At 37.8% G+C, this 18,419-nt stretch overlaps 1 protein-coding gene across 1 annotated transcript in view; it reads right to left on the bottom strand.

Annotated features, from left to right (window-relative positions):
* DOCK2 (dedicator of cytokinesis 2) overlaps positions 1–18,419 on the bottom strand; it is a 154,659-nt gene that overhangs the window by 102,582 nt on the left and 33,658 nt on the right. The window contains exons 23-25 of the mRNA XM_023936251.2: positions 17,996–18,104; positions 11,587–11,657; positions 11,198–11,304 (exon numbers count right to left, since the gene is read on the bottom strand). Coding sequence (XP_023792019.2) covers positions 11,198–11,304; positions 11,587–11,657; positions 17,996–18,104 — 287 coding nt within the window. The remainder of the gene's footprint in view (positions 1–11,197; positions 11,305–11,586; positions 11,658–17,995; positions 18,105–18,419) is intronic.

The raw sequence follows: 18,419 nt of genomic DNA, 5'->3' as shown, positions 1-18,419 counted from the left end.
TTAGATGAAATAAAAAAATGGGCACTAGGCAAGCAAGAAGTTCTGGCTGGATGTAAGGAAAAACCTCTTCCTCACATGGACAGACAAGCAGTAGAACTAACAGGTTGCACAATCTCTGTCCTGGAACAACCTGGTCTGACCTCAGAGCTTTCCTCAAGCTGAGCTGGGGGTAGGACTGGATGCATTCCCAGATTCCTTCCAAGTATTCCTCAGCTATTCTACGATCCTTGATTGCCAGAACTGCTAATCAGTGCTAGTGTGGCAGGAGCTTGGTGCACTGCAAATGACCAGTTTATAAAGCTCAGGAGCTGGACAGAGAAGACAAGGATAGCAAGTAAGTGCCACAACATAGCAAGAAATTTACAGGAGATCCTGAATCTCTGGAAAATGAGACTGTCAGAGAGTTAGGAACAAAGTTATATTTGTGCCTGTATACATAAAGAATGACATTTTTGGGGCTTGTCATTTTTTCATCTGTGGACTCAAACATCAAGGTGTCCTGTGTCAGAAGAGATGATATCAAACTCATTACTCTAAAGACAGATAGGATAAACACATTTTAACTCCTAGCATTCACACACCATCTGTAGTCAGGCATAAAAACCATTTCACATATATTTAACCTGCATAGAAATGCACATAAAGTAAAATTTCTCTTTTCTGGTCTCCACTGTTCTCTATCCCCGTGCTCCTTTCCAGATTCCCTGACTGTGTGCAGGATATGCTGAAGGAATGATTCAGCACCAGCCAAACCCCACATTTCTCCATGGCATTTTGGATCCCATAGACCAAGCAAGCTCTTGGCAGTAAAACTCACCTGCATCCCTCTCCCTGCCTGTCTGCAGTTACAGCAGAGTTCTACCCATGCCAGCACTGTGCCATAAGTTCTCTGCTCTCAGCCTGCTCTGTGTAAATTACACTTTGAATAAAAATTCATACTTTAACAATCTGCAACAGGCACAGTAACAGCTACAACTAATAGAACATGAAGATGAACATATTTAGACAAACACATTCAACCTTTAACTAATCTGCAATGAGATGTAGAAATCCACATTCCAAATCAACAGCATGTGAGAAATTCAGCTGGAAACTCTTTCCCCATAACTACCATTCTTAAAAATAATGCCTTGAAAACACTTCCAATTTAAAAAGCATCGGTAGGGAGTGCTATGCTAACAGGCTGCTCATAACAGCAAAGTTCAAAGTCACATCACATTAAGTGACATCTCAGTCCCTTTTTCAGCTCTCACAAAGATGGAAAGTTCTTTGCACATTCCAGCTTCACATCTGCCAGGATAAACATACTTACTGCTCTCACTCCTTCAAAATAATATCCAGCTCAATTTTAAGCTATTAGATGTCCCTTTGAACTGTCTGACAGTCAGCAAATACAAAAATTCCTTAGGGATAGCTTTCAAAGTCACTGGGAGCAACTGAATAATAAAAACCTATACCTAATGAGCTTTATTTCAAAAGCAAACTAAACTGAGCAAAGTCACTGATCAAGAGGAATCCTGTCTTCTAGATAAAGTACATTTTTAATTTATCCTCATATAGAAAATAAAACCCTAGGATTCAAGGTAGGTGTTATGGATATATTAATCACCAAATTACATCTGATTTCACATGCCAGTGATACCCATTTGATCGATAATCAGGAGGCATAGTCAAGATCATAACAAGTTGCACCAGACAACTTAAAGAGGAGTGGAAGCAAACTATATTAAATTTAAAACTCCTCCCTAGCAGCCTTCAGAGGTCACTTAAAACTTCCTACCAGAATGCAAAATGCCTGCTGCTGTCTACAACTCATTTAAAAAAAACACATAGAGCCATTCCATACCCTTTAAACATGGAGAAATGAGGCTTCTTGCATAGACCAAATTTTCTTATTGTACTGAGGGAACAGCTGAGGCAGAAGGTACAGTTAGTTTCCTCCAGTTTTCAGAGCTAATAACTCTGCAAGCTTCAGTAATCCCAGCTGTACTTGGCAATATAAATTAAGATAGTATCCATATTTGATACACAGAGAATCTCTTAAAAGAACTTAACATATGCAGCTGATCAATTATTTACAGGGCATTTTCAGATGTGGACAATTTTGAAGTGTCAAGCTACATGGAAATTCAAAGGTTTTTTAACTATTCTTAGCTACATTATTTCCTTTCTTTTTAAAAAAAATCAAACCTGCCATCTATACTAATATGAAAAAAATCAATAGATTTTAGTAAGAAATTCTTTTTTTGTGTGTGTTAATTAGTTTGGTTAATATTAATGCCCTATGTCTCTATTTTTTGACTGGCTGCTAGATAAACTCAGCTTGTTGATTTTACAGGAAAATTACTTAATTTTGTAATTCATTTCTAGGATGTTATTCATAAATACAAGAAAAGGAAAAACTAATTAGATTTTAGAAGACCTCTACCAGTAAAAATCATCCCATATGAGGATGAACTTCCAAGATATTCTGAAAAACAAATAAAATCAAAGCAAATGAAAAAGACTAGTATTTGCAGCAAGGAGGTTCTGATCTCAGCCTGAGCCTGCAGGTGGACTGAAGTAAACCTAAACCCATAGTTGTATCTTTAAAAACCCAGATAAAACTATTTCACTAGAATGTTACATAAAATATGAAATCCTTGTGCTATCTTGGGACAAAGTAAAGCTTATTGAAGCAGTATTTAAGTTTCTGGTGTAATATTAAGGCATCATTGCACAAGATGGGCACTGCTCAGGCCACAGCTTGAGGGCTCTGCCCAGCCCTGGCAAGGGCAAGGGAGGCACTGGGGGAATGGAGAGAGGGCAGAGAAGGGAGCAGAGCTGGGGAAGGGTCTGGAGCTCAGTCTGATGGGGAGTGGCTGAGCGAGCTCAGGGCTCAGCCAGGAGAAAAGGAGGCTCCATCTCCAGCTCCCTGAGAGGAGAGTGCAGAGAGGATGTTCCTCTCTCAAGTAGCATGAGATAAGCAGAAACTGTCTCAGGGGTTGTCCAGCCCTGGTGCAGCCTGCCCAGGCCGCTGATGGAGTCACCACCCCTGGGGAGATTTAAAAGATGTGTGGATGTGGGGACACGGTTTAGTGGCACACTTGGCAGGGTTAGGTTTACAGTTGGACTCATTCTTAAGGGTCTTTTCCAACCTAAACAAATCTCTAAGTCTGTGATGAAGCAATTCACATTCTCACACCTCCTTCCATGCCCCAAGAAAGCTCAAGATAGACAAGGGAGAGACATGGAGGGGGCAGATGTCTATTTAAATACTAGCTGCTTTCTTTTCTGCTTGATAAATAATGTAAGAATGCTGCCAACAACACCCATTCTTCTTAAATGTTCAAAAGCATGAAAAAGCCCAACTGTTCTGTTTTCATTCTAGCTGCCCCAAACTTTATTTGAATATGTAAAACATCAACATAGAGTTTGAGCATCTTGCATTTTCTTCATCAAGATCTGTCAAAAGATTTAGTATTATGCATATTCATCAATCCCAAATTCCAGCACACTTCTTGGAGAGGTTCCCTGGCAGCACCTTCCTGAATAAGGGCAGGTAGATTCATTGTCATCCAAGATTAAGCAGTTAAATGTTTTCTATTTTGGGTCTGGTTGGGATTTTTAACCGTTCTATTCACCTTATTCCCTTTGGAGGATACCTAATGACTTCTGAGGTACCAGGTAAATGAAATTCAAACTCTTAAGTCATTAATGCAATCATGTCATTAGAAAAGACATTTGGGTCTCCTTCAGCAAAAATCACAGACGGGTTTCATTCCTGACTGCCTCATATGTGCAGCCAAAATGGTAATAAAGATTTAACACCACTTTTGTCTCCCTTAGGAAACACTACTCTTGATTCCCTGGCATGCCTGCAGTCATATCCATCTGTTAGGATGGCTTCATGCCCACTTAAAAACTGGCATGCCAATTTAATAAGGACATAGGTGTCATCTGAATACAGATTTAGAACAAAGCCTTAAAAATAAGGCCAGTGAACAACATTCTTTCAATGAGGTGAGACTTCTGATGGCAGCCAGTGCTCAATTAAAGCATTGTGCTTCTTCACAAAGGACATCTGTTCACAACTGCACAATCTTCCTGTTAAAAGTCTTCACTCTTGGTTATTTGCAATTTAACTCTTTGCTTTACCAGGAAGCCCCGAAGTAACGACTTTAAAATGGCATATTTTTTATTGATTGTTAAATCTAAATTAAAAGTTCACAGCTTAGATAAGAGCCACAGGAAGGAAGGCACCATAGGTGACCTACAGATTCTGACAGCACTGCAAGATGCAAATTTCCTTTGTCTCCTGGACTCTGAGGAACATGAAGGAAGGACAAGCACAGGGATCCTGTGAGGCCAGCACACAACAGCTGCTGGCAGTTCAGTGTCAGCAGGTGAGGCAGGACCCGGAACAGGTACAGCACAACAGCCCCAGGAGTCTCCAGCTCCCAGGTGTGTGTTCAAGTGTCTCCCCTCTGAGTGCTGAGTAATGCCAGGCATTCCAGGGCAGCCACAACTTGCAGCACATCCCTGCTCCAGCCAAACAGCGCTTCCAGCCCTCGGTGCCTTTTGCAGCCTGCAGTCATTGCAGTCTGCCAGGCTGCAACACAGCCTTGTCAGCAAATCCTCTCTGGCAGATTTAGATCTTTAAGGTCCCTTCCAACACAGGCCATCCTATGATTCTGTGAATTTTGATGAATTCCAATTCTCATGTTTCCTCATTTCATTTTACTGACACCCAGTATGTGTCTTTATCAACTGCTTTAATGTGTTTTTGATCTCTCTTTTCTATTTGAAGTAGTTGTAAACCATGTTTTACACATACATTTAGAAGTTCTTTGTTAAAACTAGTTCACCTAACTTGCTTTCCCTCCACATAACAAGATATTTTTCAAGTGTAATTATAGAAATGGCATAATGGGTCAAGTCTAACAAAAAGTTACCAGCTGCAATATCAAGCATGTCTCCTACTTGCCCATAAACACAAGTAATGGCTTTAATCTGCATATGTTCACCACAAATGTATGCAGATAAATATTTACAGATAAGTTTATGCCATACTCATCCATTTCAAAACATTGCAGCAATAGAACTGGCATAAGGTGAATATTTGAAATATGTGACTTGAATAATGCTTTAGAGGTAATGTACCCCTGAAAAAAACCCCAATAAAAAAGCTAAATACAAAATCCAAGACTGAATCTATACAGAATATAATAAGTTGATAATAATACAATTTTAATACAGAACCTTTTTTAAGGAATATTTGAACAGTGACTAATATCAATTTTTTCCCAGCAGCTAAAAACAGCAGAGTCACACGCATTAACAAGCTCTAAGTTCAAACATTTTTAAAATGTTGATAAGTTATATTAAACAGGGGATGGAAAAAAAAATAAATCAAGGAAACCCCTACAAAACCCCAAAAATTTAGGCTTAGGAACTCTTGTCAGTAGGAAGCAGATTGCAAGATTATAATAGCAAAAATCATATCTAGAACTCAATCCTGACTATAATAATTAAACTGAAAGATGCTTATTCAGAAATGACTCCTCCTCCTTTTTTAAAAAAAACAAAACATTTTCTTGATAATTCTAAAAAAAATACACTATATTAACACAAACTAGCAACAATATTCAATTTGTGTAGTATTTCACAGGTAAAACTCAGTAATGCACATGAGTATTGGGAAATCAGTGTGATTATGGGTGTGTGCAAGTACTTCTCTTGTTTAAGCAGTAATTGAATAGAATAGAAAGAGTTCTTCAGTGAGGAAAAAAAAAAATTGCTACAGTCTCAGCATTTCTTCTGGCATCTGGCAAATTAACCCCTGGTGCTAACATATGCCTCTTACTGCTGTTCTTCCAAAATCAGCAAGTGGTTTGCATATGCTGAACATGCAGCAGCCGTGTCTGGAGCCACAGTGAGCACAGAGCTGCATTTCCAGCCAAGACACAAACTCCATTCCCACCCTGCCAGTGACCATCTGTGTGCCCTACTTAGAGCTCCTGCTCTTTGGGGTGATCTCTGAGTTCTGCTGCAGCACAAACCCCTCACCAGGACTGGACCACGAGGGAATCCCGTGCCCAAAGCACTACTATCAAAACATATGCATTTCATCACTTTATATTCATTGCACACCAATAAAAACCAGTTCTCTCAAGGCCACTCATTTACAAGTTTCAGCATTAATGTCAGTAAATATTCCAGGTCCAGCTTAGAATAAGCATCTAGCTCCAAATACTATAAACTCAGCAACAATAACTACAATAATAACTCCATGTGATTTATGAACAGCCATATCTTAATTTGTCATTTTCTCAGAAACAGAAAGATGGTGGGGGAATTTTTGGCAATAAGTTTCCTAAAATTAAATGAATGAAACAGTAACTCCTGAAAAGTAGTTTTACATAGAAATTAAGCAATTCTAACAACATTTTTCAAAACAGGGAGAGAATAATCCTTTACAACCTACTAAACAGAGTGACAGATATGACAGGAGACAGTTTCTTACATCATAAAAGAGACTCTAAAATCCCATTAGAGGTGTTTATATGAGACAAGGCAACCATTTCTTTCATTTTGTTATTTTAAAATAATAAAATATCAAGCAATCTAAAAGCAAAGTGTCAAAGATTAAGCAGATTTGTTTTCCTCTGACCAAAAAGGACTTAATATTTTCTAAAGGTAAAACAGCATAAAAGTCTGCTCATACATCCTTTTAGAACATTCCTAAATGCTATGGTGAGGGTGCACAAGCAGTGGAAAGCATCCATCATCCTCCACTCATCCCTCAAATACCTGCAGCCCCATAACCTCTCCAAGCTGGGTTACAGTTACAGGAACAAGAAATCAATGCCTCTACAAAAAAATTACAATGTAATTTAAAGGCTTCAAAAGACACTTTAGTGCTGCAAGGTGTTTGAAGATCAATTACAGCAGAGGTGCATGGGACCATTTCCTATCTGATGAAAGCACTCCACGAGTCTTCAGTGGAAATTTGGAATGCTTGGGGATACCCAAGCAATAAATTCAGTTTACCCTCAAGATTTCCAGCTTCAGGTTCATGTGTAACTTATTTAATAAAGGGAAATTTCAGTGGCTTTTAATTTTTATTTTTTTAAACACTGTCCCATGTTTTCACAATTCTGCTTCTTTAGAAAATGCTGTGAATATCAATGGGTCAAAGAGTAGAAATGCCAGTATATCCAATCCAATTGAATCATAAATATAATACCTCTGGGAATGGATGCAAATTAATTGAAGAACTGCAATGAACTACCTGGAAAGAGACTAAAGTCTGGAGGAAAAATGGATAATCTGAAATACGTGCAAATTAATAGACTTCGCTGTAATTAGCAGTGTAGTTAAATATATTCCATATTCATGGCAGAAAAAATACTACCTGTCCTAGATAAATGTGAACTTTAGTTAATGATACTGTTGGCAATCTTACCTTAATTATCATGCTGCATCCTATTCTGAGATAGCCTACATGTGCTTTCATTCTTGTAAATGACCTTCCAGCTCATTGACTGCAGTAATGAATCAGGCTGCGTCCACACCCTACACACACTTGGTTCTCTACCCAATTTATTTTAAAATCAATTGTATTAAATGAAGAGCAAAAAACCACCTTTAGAATTTTCTATTTTAAGCCACGGTAATGTAAATGAAAAAGGATTTATTTGCTATTTACCCTGCACAATATTGCAACAGCACAGTACAGAAATGTTTTTGTACCACTATAATATTATATAATATATCTAATAATACTGTAATAATATTACATTATTTATTATATAATAATATAGATAGTTAATTGTGTATCGGTCTTTTCACATTTTTCAGCACCTGCATTTAAACATGATGTGGACATTTCCCCCTATGGTAATTACAACGTTAAGGCTGAAAACAAAACATAAATGCAAATAATCAAAAAATGTAATTTAGATGAAAAAACATCCTGTAATTATTAAAGGATTATTTTCTGCCATTAGCAATGCAGGGGCAGTTGTGTGAAAGGGAAGGTATAAAGATCATTACCAAACAGAAGAATTCCAATATTAAATACCCTAAAATACTTGTGTAACACCACTGGCATTGTTAGCTGGACACCATTGGCTTTGTCAGGAGCATTGTTAGCTGGCCATTCTGTGTTACAGGAATAACAACTTCATGGAATGGTCTCAGGAAATGGAAAAGATATTTGCAAGAGTCTGTTTAGCCCTGACCAGGTTGCACCAAGGATGGTGCAAAAAAGTATGTCTGCCACTCCAGTAAGAAAAAATAAAATAAAAAAGCACAGTTGTCCATTTCAGGCATTTGGAATTCTAAAATAATGGCAATTGTAAATCCTACAGTACCAGCAAGGAGCTGTTTTATTCTGTCACTTCATCAAACTACTGACATGCAAAATGTTTAAATGAATATTTTCTAGTTAGCAAAAATATGCTCTTGTTAGTACTAACATAAGTCATGATATTGCTAAAACAAACAGGGTACATTTTAGTTTCATTATAGTTTCATTTAAAAATTATGGTAACTTGATTTCTCTGTCTTGGCCAAGTACTTCTTCAGAAACTTCTCTTGTTTTAAACTAATAAATGAAAAAAAAAATTAATCCATTTCCCCAGACTCCTCTAAAAAGAACACAGCTAAGTATTATAATTATATACTAAGTATTACTATATTAAGTATCACAGTAAAAACATTTTAAGATAGATGTTGCACATGTAATCCCCACAAGCACATAAACAAGCAGTTAATTTTTACGTATTATGTCATGGATACACTTTAACTGCCAATTACTAGGGTAAGTTTGGATCACAATACCCAGAAATAAAGGATATAGGTGAAACAACAGGGCTGGCAAATTAATCAAGTGTCATATTCTGCCTTCATGGTCTCAGCTGCCTAGTTCTGCTGTCAAGTGTCTGATGCTAGCAAAAAATATAGAGCTTTTGGGCAATACATTTTTTTCACCTACAAATTTAAGACTAAATGAATCCACTAACTACCTGTCGGGGAAAAATTAAAATGTATTAATTATCTGGTCAGCACTATGCAAAACCCACCATTTATTGGTTTTATAAAAGGTCCCCAGAATTAGAAATCCTCCTAACAAAATTTCTTATTCATTATTACCAAAAAAATACAGAAACTGTGTCTTCCTTTTAGAATTCACAATGCATCCTGAGGTAGACATATCCCATGACAGACCAGCTATTTATTTCAAGACATAAGACAAGCTGCATTTACAAGCAACCAGCAATCTATTATTATTATTATTTATCTGCAAGTAGTAAGAGCTTTACAGAGTATTTTGCATTAACAGACCTCAGCTAAAGGAAAGGCCTGTTAAACACATGAAACAAGCACCACACTAAGCAGACTAAAATGAAAGCTTCTTTGGAATCCAAACCCATTCTTTTCTCTTCTGGAACACACGAAGGGATGGAAGAAAGGAGCTGCAGGATGTACACTAGTGAATAGAACTGTGAAGCACACAGTTATTGTATGCTCAACTGTTTTCCTTCTGAATCTTTACTATAGTTTATTCCCTATTATACAAGCCTGGGATCTGCTGTCCTGACCATCACTTCTGAACTGAGAACCAATAATAACTTTACTTCAGTGAGATAAGCTTCTCTGAAGAAAAACTATTGAACCAAAAAAAGTTTATAGCTTACACTTAATTTCTCAGTATTAAACACAGGGTAGCTGACTGAACTCTAGTAAGACCAGGAGTTCAGGAGAGTGGCTTATTTATACCCAAATAGAGGGTATATTTCTCCTTCTGCTCTAAATTCTGCTCACCACAACCACAGATAAAACTAAGTCTGGCACTTCTGATTTTAGAAGCAGCAGCAGTAAAGGCACCTCATACTGCAATGATGTATCAGACTCTGCTTGTAAAACAGAAATACAGCCAACTACCAGAGCAAAGTGTGAATGCAGGACTAGAACTGTTTGAAAATTAATTAGAATCTGCTGTTAATAGTTTGGATAAGCGTCTGGAGATACCCAAGTTGCAGCTACTTGTGTTTCACCAATCCAAAGCAAATGTGAATTTACACATAAAACACAAACACAGCTGTTGACCGTGAAACTATTAAGATAAAGATAGGTGAAAATATTATTTAATTTAATCTAAACAGTAAAGCCATCTACATTATTTTCTTGACTTTTTTTCCTGGAAATCTACAATGGTCTTAAAACACAGCAGATGCAGCTAGTTATTGTTAAAGCTTACAATATACAATTCATTCTCAATGGAATACAACACAGGTCTGAAAATAAAGTGTAATTTAGACCTGTCCTGGCTAGTTAGAACTGCATCACTCTCCTGGCAACTCAGAATGAAGTGAGCAAAGCAATCCTCTCTCAATTTACTCAAAGCACTATTTGTAACCCACTGTTGTACCGTCAAGTTCCTGGAATTATTATCTCTAAATTGTCAGAAACTGGAACTCATGTGAGCAGTCTGTGTGCCTTTCAGGTTCTGAAGGTTATCTACACAGGCAAAAAGGTGGGGAGAGAGAAGCAACCATCCAGTCCACAAGAAAGGAGTCGAACACTTGACACTGAGATGAAACTAATCATGTAAAGCTTGGCTACACTGATAGGATTCCTTCAGCAAAAATTCACTTCTTGTGATAACATGATGGAAAACTGAGCACAATGGTGATAAAGGCATTTCAGTATCATTAACACTCCTGAGAGTTGAGAGAGACACTAAGTTCTGATAGAGGTCGAGAAGCATCATAATTCCTGTAAGTGGAAATGCTGCATTGCAGCCAAGTGTACCACAGCACAATCAGATTTTTTTTGTCCTCTTCCCAGGCAGAGGCCTTATATAACATCTGTGTTCACAAGGTTTCACTTCATGTTCCTATTCCATTATAGACCTTAAAATGGGTTGAAAGGATATACAGCTCACCCACCTAACCACCATAATGTAAGAAAACCACACAAAACTGTTCCTCTGAGCCCTACCTGTTCCTTGCTTTAGGCCAGCAATCACACTTTGCACAGCTCTTGCCATCCTGTGGAAAGAGATGAATCCCCTCCAGAGCTCAGGCTTCTGGCATTCACACTCTTTCAGTATTTGTTTCACTCAATTTCAAACATGAATTGCACAACACATAAGCCACTGAAAATTTTCACACATTTGTTTGAAGCCTTACAGGCATTTTGTATTTACCTTGCTTTTTAAAAAGGTTGCTGCGTACAATTTCCTTCATGGACTGCACTTTCTGCTTCTGTAGTTTCACTGGTGGGATGCAAGTGTAAAATTTGTATAGTAGTTGGCTGCATGAAAAGGAAAAATGTCATAAATACCATACAGATTCATTCATCAGGTGTTAATAAGAACAGAGAAAAAGAGCAAAAGATCACATATTTCTAAACATTTATCACTTTTTAAGACTTACATTTATTTATATATCATGAATATTGAGAAGAGACCAGTAACAAAAGTATCCATGGACCAACCACTGTCTTGATCAGTAGGAACTGGTATGTCTTTGTGGACCTAAACTGATCTGCAAGAATTAATTGCAGACAACTAGGAAATGTTCAGGAGTGACTCACCTCAGTAATTTGGCATCAAAAACCATTTCAACGTCATGAAGAACTGATGGTATGTACTTCAAGGCAGCAACCTGCATTGACAGACAGATCATGTTAATCCTGGATGTTTATACATGTGCATGAACAGCACAGAGCCCACCACTGAGACAGATAACACAAAACTGAAAAACTCAGACTTCTTTCCCCAGGCTGAAATATTCACATTTGAATGAATTTCACCGGAGTTGCATGTGCTGAGGCAATGCAGAGGAACTTTACCACAGTTCCAAGTGGATCTGATTCTCTTTGCCATGCAGCGAAAGGGCCCAGGCTTTGTATCTTATTCCTTTGCAGACCACTAAAAGTGTCATTAGGATGCAAATAAGTAAACCAAGCACTGATCAAAGCAGGAGCTGTATCAATTCCATCCTAGAAATGTGCCGTGCAGGAGTCAGGGTGACAGCCACCGCCCACCCCAATGCCACCCTTTCTAGAATAGATGAAAAGGGGCGTCATGTCCCTAACCAACCATCTGCAGCCAAGCTGTGGGATGGTTTATCTCCTCCTATCAATTCCTGAGCTATGTTTTGACAGCACAGTGGGATAATCAAACCTTACCCTGACAAGGCTAAGAGACAAGTTACTATTCTTACATGGACAAGAAAACTTGAGCAGGCAATTTCAGGCTCAAAATCACCACTAACACTTAAGGCTAATATGCATAAAAACTGATTTGCAGCACTTCACTGCGCAGCTTTAGGGTGGAAATTCCTACTAACATCTTCCTAAAATCTAAATTAAAGTCATGTGAAGCCTTCTATTACTGATCTATATGATAGTAGCCTATCCAGGTTCAATATTTCTCTTACCTGTACACGGCAAGCTCCTTGTTAAAAACTTACTCTCTTTCTTGAGAGTAGGGGGCTTAAAATGAAGACAATCAGAGCACAGCTTTCTTTGGCTCTTTTAGACCTTTTAAACACAATAAATCTATAGTTTTATTTGTATGAGCTTCCACTGCAGTAGAAAATTAAAACTAAACAAAAAACTAATTATGTCTTGATTGAAAAAGAGAGCTTAGTCTGCAGCACGAGTGAATACAGTATTTCAAAGAAACTCAAAGCTGGCATATGATACATTCAGATAAAGTCATTCTCCTGCAGATCTCATCCCACACTCATACACACACCTAGAAAGGTCAAAGGAGTGTTTAAAAAAGAGATGAAATCTTCTACTGATCTTGGGAAATCCCTGGGCTATTTAAAGCACCCATATAAGCCCCTGTGCTGGGGTGGAAACTGCCTCCAGCTTGAGTTCAGACTCGTGCTGCTGCTCCTCGCTTTTCAAGCAGCAGATACTTGTTGCACAGCAGCATCTGAATTTCATTTTACAGCAATTCACAGGTACTGTAAAAGATGTTTGATAAAAGAGAGAGCCACCAGCGGCCACAAAATATTTCAAGCAGTACTCCACTGACAGCTGGACTATTGTGCTGTCTGACTTTCTCATGCTCCCTGTTCTACACTTGCATAGGAGGGAAGTGGGGAGGATAGAGCTGCAAGCTCTCTCTGCAGATCCACAGCTCCAGCTGAAGTACAATAATGAGTATATCCCCTGCACTATTTTAGACTCTCAAGTTTCATTTGCAATAATAGCTTCAAATGATGCACTATGGATACAATTGAGCACTGTCCTTAATGAAGTCATTAAAATCTCCTAGTCAGCAGTACAAGATGTTCTGCATTCTTCAAACCCTAAGAGATTATTTTTTTAAGCAGGATACAGATAAACCCACAGCACTGCAGAAAATTATTTCTTACATATACAATGTACAGTTAAATTTATTTTAACCTTTACTCCTGACCAAGCTTATTTTTAGCTGCCCTCTTTTTGCAGTATTACATTATACATATTCATGAAATTCGAGTAACCATGAGATGAAAAGTACAGTCGAAGAAATCACTGGTGCTCTGTTTCTTAATCTAATTTTACTTGTTATCAAGGCAACTGTAAGAAGTTACTGTGCCATCCCTCTTTGTGCACCATAAGCAAAGCATCATTATCAGTACCTTTCTAGCCTTATTCCATCATAAGAAAACTGTACAGAGATCCATAAAGTCCTCAGAATCTACTGCAGCAGTAGGGTGGGTCAAAATTGCTTGGGGAAGAATGAAAGGCAGCAGCTTCATATTCCATTATTTTTCATACTTTTCAGTGCCACAGACAATTTCTTTATGCTACATTTCAATGACCTTGAGAACCTGTCATCTAAGGTTTCTGAAAACACACAGAGCACAGGGAGTTGTGCTTTCTCAAATCAGTGCCTAGGAGCAAGCAGGGGGGAGATGACATTTGCAGCAGACAAGACCATCTGTAGGTCAAACGTGGTGTGTCAGCTGGGGAACACAACAGTTGGAAAGGGAGCAGAGGTTTGATTTGTAAATTAAGGCTGAGAGCACAAGCTGGTCAATGAAAGGGCACACTCACAGAATACAAGTCAACAGTAGTGTGATGTAAAAAACATATAATCTGAAATTTAAAAATCATTCATTCAATTTTATTCCCCAGAAATAAAGAGTGATTTAAACAGACATAAAACATATCCACTAATAATTATGTTTGTTTCCCTGAGTACTCAGACAAAGGATAGAAAGTACTGATACCTCCTCTATTCCCCCTAACCCCCGAGCCTCCCTTCAAACTCCTTGCAGTTTCTGGAAACACCTTTCTAGGTTTCCAGATTTCAAAGATTCTCTCCCCGAGAATTACAGGCTTAATGAAAAAATCTCTCTAAAATCGACAAGAGTCACCAGCAATGGCTACAGAAGAGCAGCTGATAAATGCAACAAAGCTGTAACATCATCCCTGACAAAAGAAATTAAAGAAAGGTTTAAGTATAGTGCCTAGAAAGCCCTACTACTGTAAAGACAGTGTAACTTCTGAATGAATTATTTTAAATAATTACAGGAGCAATCTGTAAAAAATCCTCTTAAAAGGAGGAATCCTTACTCTACAGCTGCACATTGATTCTTCTACTGGTGGCATGAAACCACCCCAGCCTCCACTCCAAGGGCCAGCCTTACAAATCACCACGCCTGGAGCTCTGCACTCAGATGCAGCCAGGCCACTCTGCAGCTCAGATGGGTGCTCTTAAACATCTGCACAGCAGGGATATTGAAAATAGAATCCTAATTGTTGCTTAATTACTTCATGCAGTGCTGAAGTTGAGAAGCATTCTGTCTGCATCTTTAAACAAAAAAGATAACTTACCCAACTCCTGAAGCTGGTTTTTTTTTTTTAAATAGGCTAATGTGGGTTAATATGTACATTTGCAGTCTGCCAACAATAAATTAACAATTCAGTCTTTAGCTGTTCAAAGCTTATGTGAAAGTACTACAAAACAGAACCAGATATCTGCCCTTCCCAAAGCTCAGGCACTCCAGTAAGTCAAAGCCTCAATCCACTTCAGTCAGCTTTAGAACAAGGACTGAAAAGAGATCTGTAACTTTTTGTAAACGTATACAGCATTTAACAGATCAGGAAGTAAGATATCACTCAGTAGATAAAGTTAAATTAAAACAATAAAGTGCTTCTGGCATAGATGAGGCTGTTCCATATAACACAATTTTATAAAAAATCCTTTCCTGAGTGAATTAATTTTCAATGCAAGTCTGAGTGTGATTCTATCAGTAAAAATAGCTGGGAAATTACTAGAGGTGAAAATACTGAGTTCCAAATTAAAAAAAAAATAAATAAAAAAATAGCAGAGACCAAGAAACTTCAGGTTTCAAAAGAATTCTTTAAATCATCTACAGTAAAACCCAGTAAGCATTTGGACAACCAAGGATGAAATAAGAGTTAAAAATTCACATTAAAAAGCTTTGCAAACTAGTTCAAGTTTTAATATCCTGAGAAACCAAATTACTTCAGCTTTCTCCAGGGCTCCCAAAACTTTCTCCTCTGATATCTTCAGACCATAATCTACTTGTACCCATTCAATTGATCCTACCAATCTATGTTCCACTTATCAATGATAATTCCAAGTGTGACAGATTTAAGCCAGTTTTAATATTCTGATTATCCCAGTATTTTTCCAACAGACTCTGAACTTCCCTCTCTGGGTACACAAACTGTAACATCTATGGGGTCCCTTGTGTCCATAGAATCACCAAATAACCACCTGTCCCTTCCTCTGCAAAGTTAATTTGTACTACTACAACATCCATCACTGTCATCTCAAATACCCCAAGGGAAATCAGTGTTGGATTTAGGTAGAAGCAGATTTATGAATTTCTTTCTACTACTTTCTCCTCCCTCTCACTAGAAATTATCTCCATTTTCTGGCCTGCATCCACCTACCAGGGCAGAAGTCTCAAGTACCAGCACTGAAATCTCCTCTAAACAGGCACAGAAATACTGTCCCTTGAGAAAGCTGTGGCTGCTTATGCAGTTCATGATGAAGTGGGAGGGAGTGTTAATTTTATATTTTTTTCCTCCAATAAACTTATTTCCAGCAGCCAGCACTAAATTAAAGCTGGGCGCTGCTCATTCCATGCCTCTCTTATCAGAATTTTATAACATGAATACAGTAGTTTTTATTTACTGTATGTAAAGCAATCTCTTTGTAGGCTTCTCTCAGAGACACAGCTGTATGAGCCATTAGTATCTGGAACAAGAGCAAAATTATAATACAAACCAGTATTTCACATCTGCCATTAAAGGTTCCTGCTAAAAAGAAAACTTTCAGTGTCTTATGCAGATTTAGAGACCCCCAAAGCCCACTAGTGCTTCAGAATTATGAATAAATAGGACCCATATTGCACAACTGACAGCCTTCATTAGAAATCAAAAATTTTGATTTTCAATATAGTTTTGATCAAAGTATAACCGTTTAATAACTGGTCTGTTTATGAAACACAAGGATGTGCTCTTTAAAATTAGCATTAGCATCCTTTAGTCCTTCTGAGAGATGCTCAGCTGTGTTTTCAAGGTTCTGCTGTTTCTGAGGAACATCAACCAAGATATGGTGCATGTCTGCTAAACAGGTACAGCGCTAGGAGCTGGGATTAAACATGGAAATATGGAAATGGGGGTAGCCACAGTCACACTCCTCAGTCCATGCAATGTCACAGTGCCACTGGCTCTACAACCTGCTCTGAAACACTCCCAGCAGCCTTTCAGGGGCATCACTGCCCCTTGCACACCCAAAAACTGTTAAGGAGGAAAAAGTTTTGTGTGAGCCTTTCTGGTCCCTCTCAAGAGGAAACTGCCCCACTCATCAGAGGAAAGTCAGATGGACAGCCCCACACCAGTGATGAGCCATGCTCTCCCCAAAGAGCATAAATCCTCCAAGATCTCTTTCTTAATTAGTACAAGTACCATAGGAGCAAACATTATTATATAAACTCTTTCAGTATTACTTTAAAGATGTTTTGAGAGTTTTTTTCAGAAGTTTCTCCTGCTTCTGATGCAGCATTCAAATGTACAAACTATTCCCAGGAAGGCATCTACAGAATTATCAAGTAACAGAGTATCTGCTTGATTTTTAAATGCATTTAGAAAATTACTGTAACCATGGTATTATACAATTAACTTGGTATTTACTTTCTCAGCTTTCGCAGTTGCACATTAAACACTCCATGCAAAGTGTCAGCTGATACAAATCTCAAGATCAGCCACCTGAGGTTTTATTCAACACAGGCTTTTTCACAGGCTTCCACTTCTAATCTAAGTCATATCAAAAGGAATCAAAACACAGAACCAGAGGAAAATTCAAGCCCAATGCATACAATGTGTTTTTAATAAAGAATGTATGAATCATCAATGCTGCAGCTAATAAATCTCCTACATTTCACTCTACAGGAAATCTTGATAATTTTTCATATTAATACAGAACTGCAAATTATTTGATATTAATGATGCAAATAGCTCCTTGTTTTCTAGTTTTCTTTAAAACATTAGATTCTGAAGGGTTAGAATAATTGAGATTGACATGAATGGCAAACCCTTATCCTATTTTCAGTTTAAACAATGGAACTCCCAAAGACTGAGACAATAAAATTTGTTTTCCCAACTAAGGTGGTGGAATCCTTGCTTAGCATTATCTGGAGAAACTCAAGAATTAAACGTTCAGGTCCCACTGGAGGCTTCAGTCATTAGATTGCTTGAAACTTTCCAACATCTGTGTCTTGGTTCTTTCCTTGACTCCATTCACAGAATTTCTGTAAGCGTATCTTGTCCTGACCTTTTCAAACTAGGCTCCAAATTTATCAAACAACCTACTCTTCCAGTAGAGGGGAATTACAAAAGAGACATATTGAGAAATTTCCTGAGTGTCTTTTCCTTGAATTAAAAAGAACAAAAAGTAAAAGCCCATGTACAAAATCCATATAGAAAATCAAATCCAACTGGTTTCCAAGCACACACCAACCTGCAACAAAATGGCAGTTTTATGCTGGCTTCTCATCAGGTTGTTGATGGATTCAAAGAGTCTTCTCATTGATTCTTCAAATTCTGTTTGTTCTTTGCCTTCATATAATCTGTTGAGAGATGCATTAGGTTATCCTTTCAGAATTAGAAAGTTACATCCTCCCAAATGCAACAGATTAAACATTAAATATATATTTCAGAAGTTGATCCAATATTATGCACATAGATATTTCCCTGGTGGGTTATAACTGCTATTCACTATATTGTGTAGGAATTCTTCCACTTGAAGACTACAATAACCACTTTCAATTGTTTTAAAAGCCTCTAAAGCATGACACCTCCCAGATTGCAGCTTGTATAAATCATTTTACTTTCAAAGTAAGTTATATGCAAAAAGGAAAAAAAAAATGATGTTTTTTTTTCCC

This window comes from Cyanistes caeruleus, chromosome 15, assembly GCF_971803275.1.
Source record: "Cyanistes caeruleus chromosome 15, bCyaCae1.hap1.1, whole genome shotgun sequence".
NCBI lineage: Eukaryota > Metazoa > Chordata > Aves > Passeriformes > Paridae > Cyanistes > Cyanistes caeruleus.
This window is presented reverse-complemented; position numbering and strand designations above follow the sequence as displayed.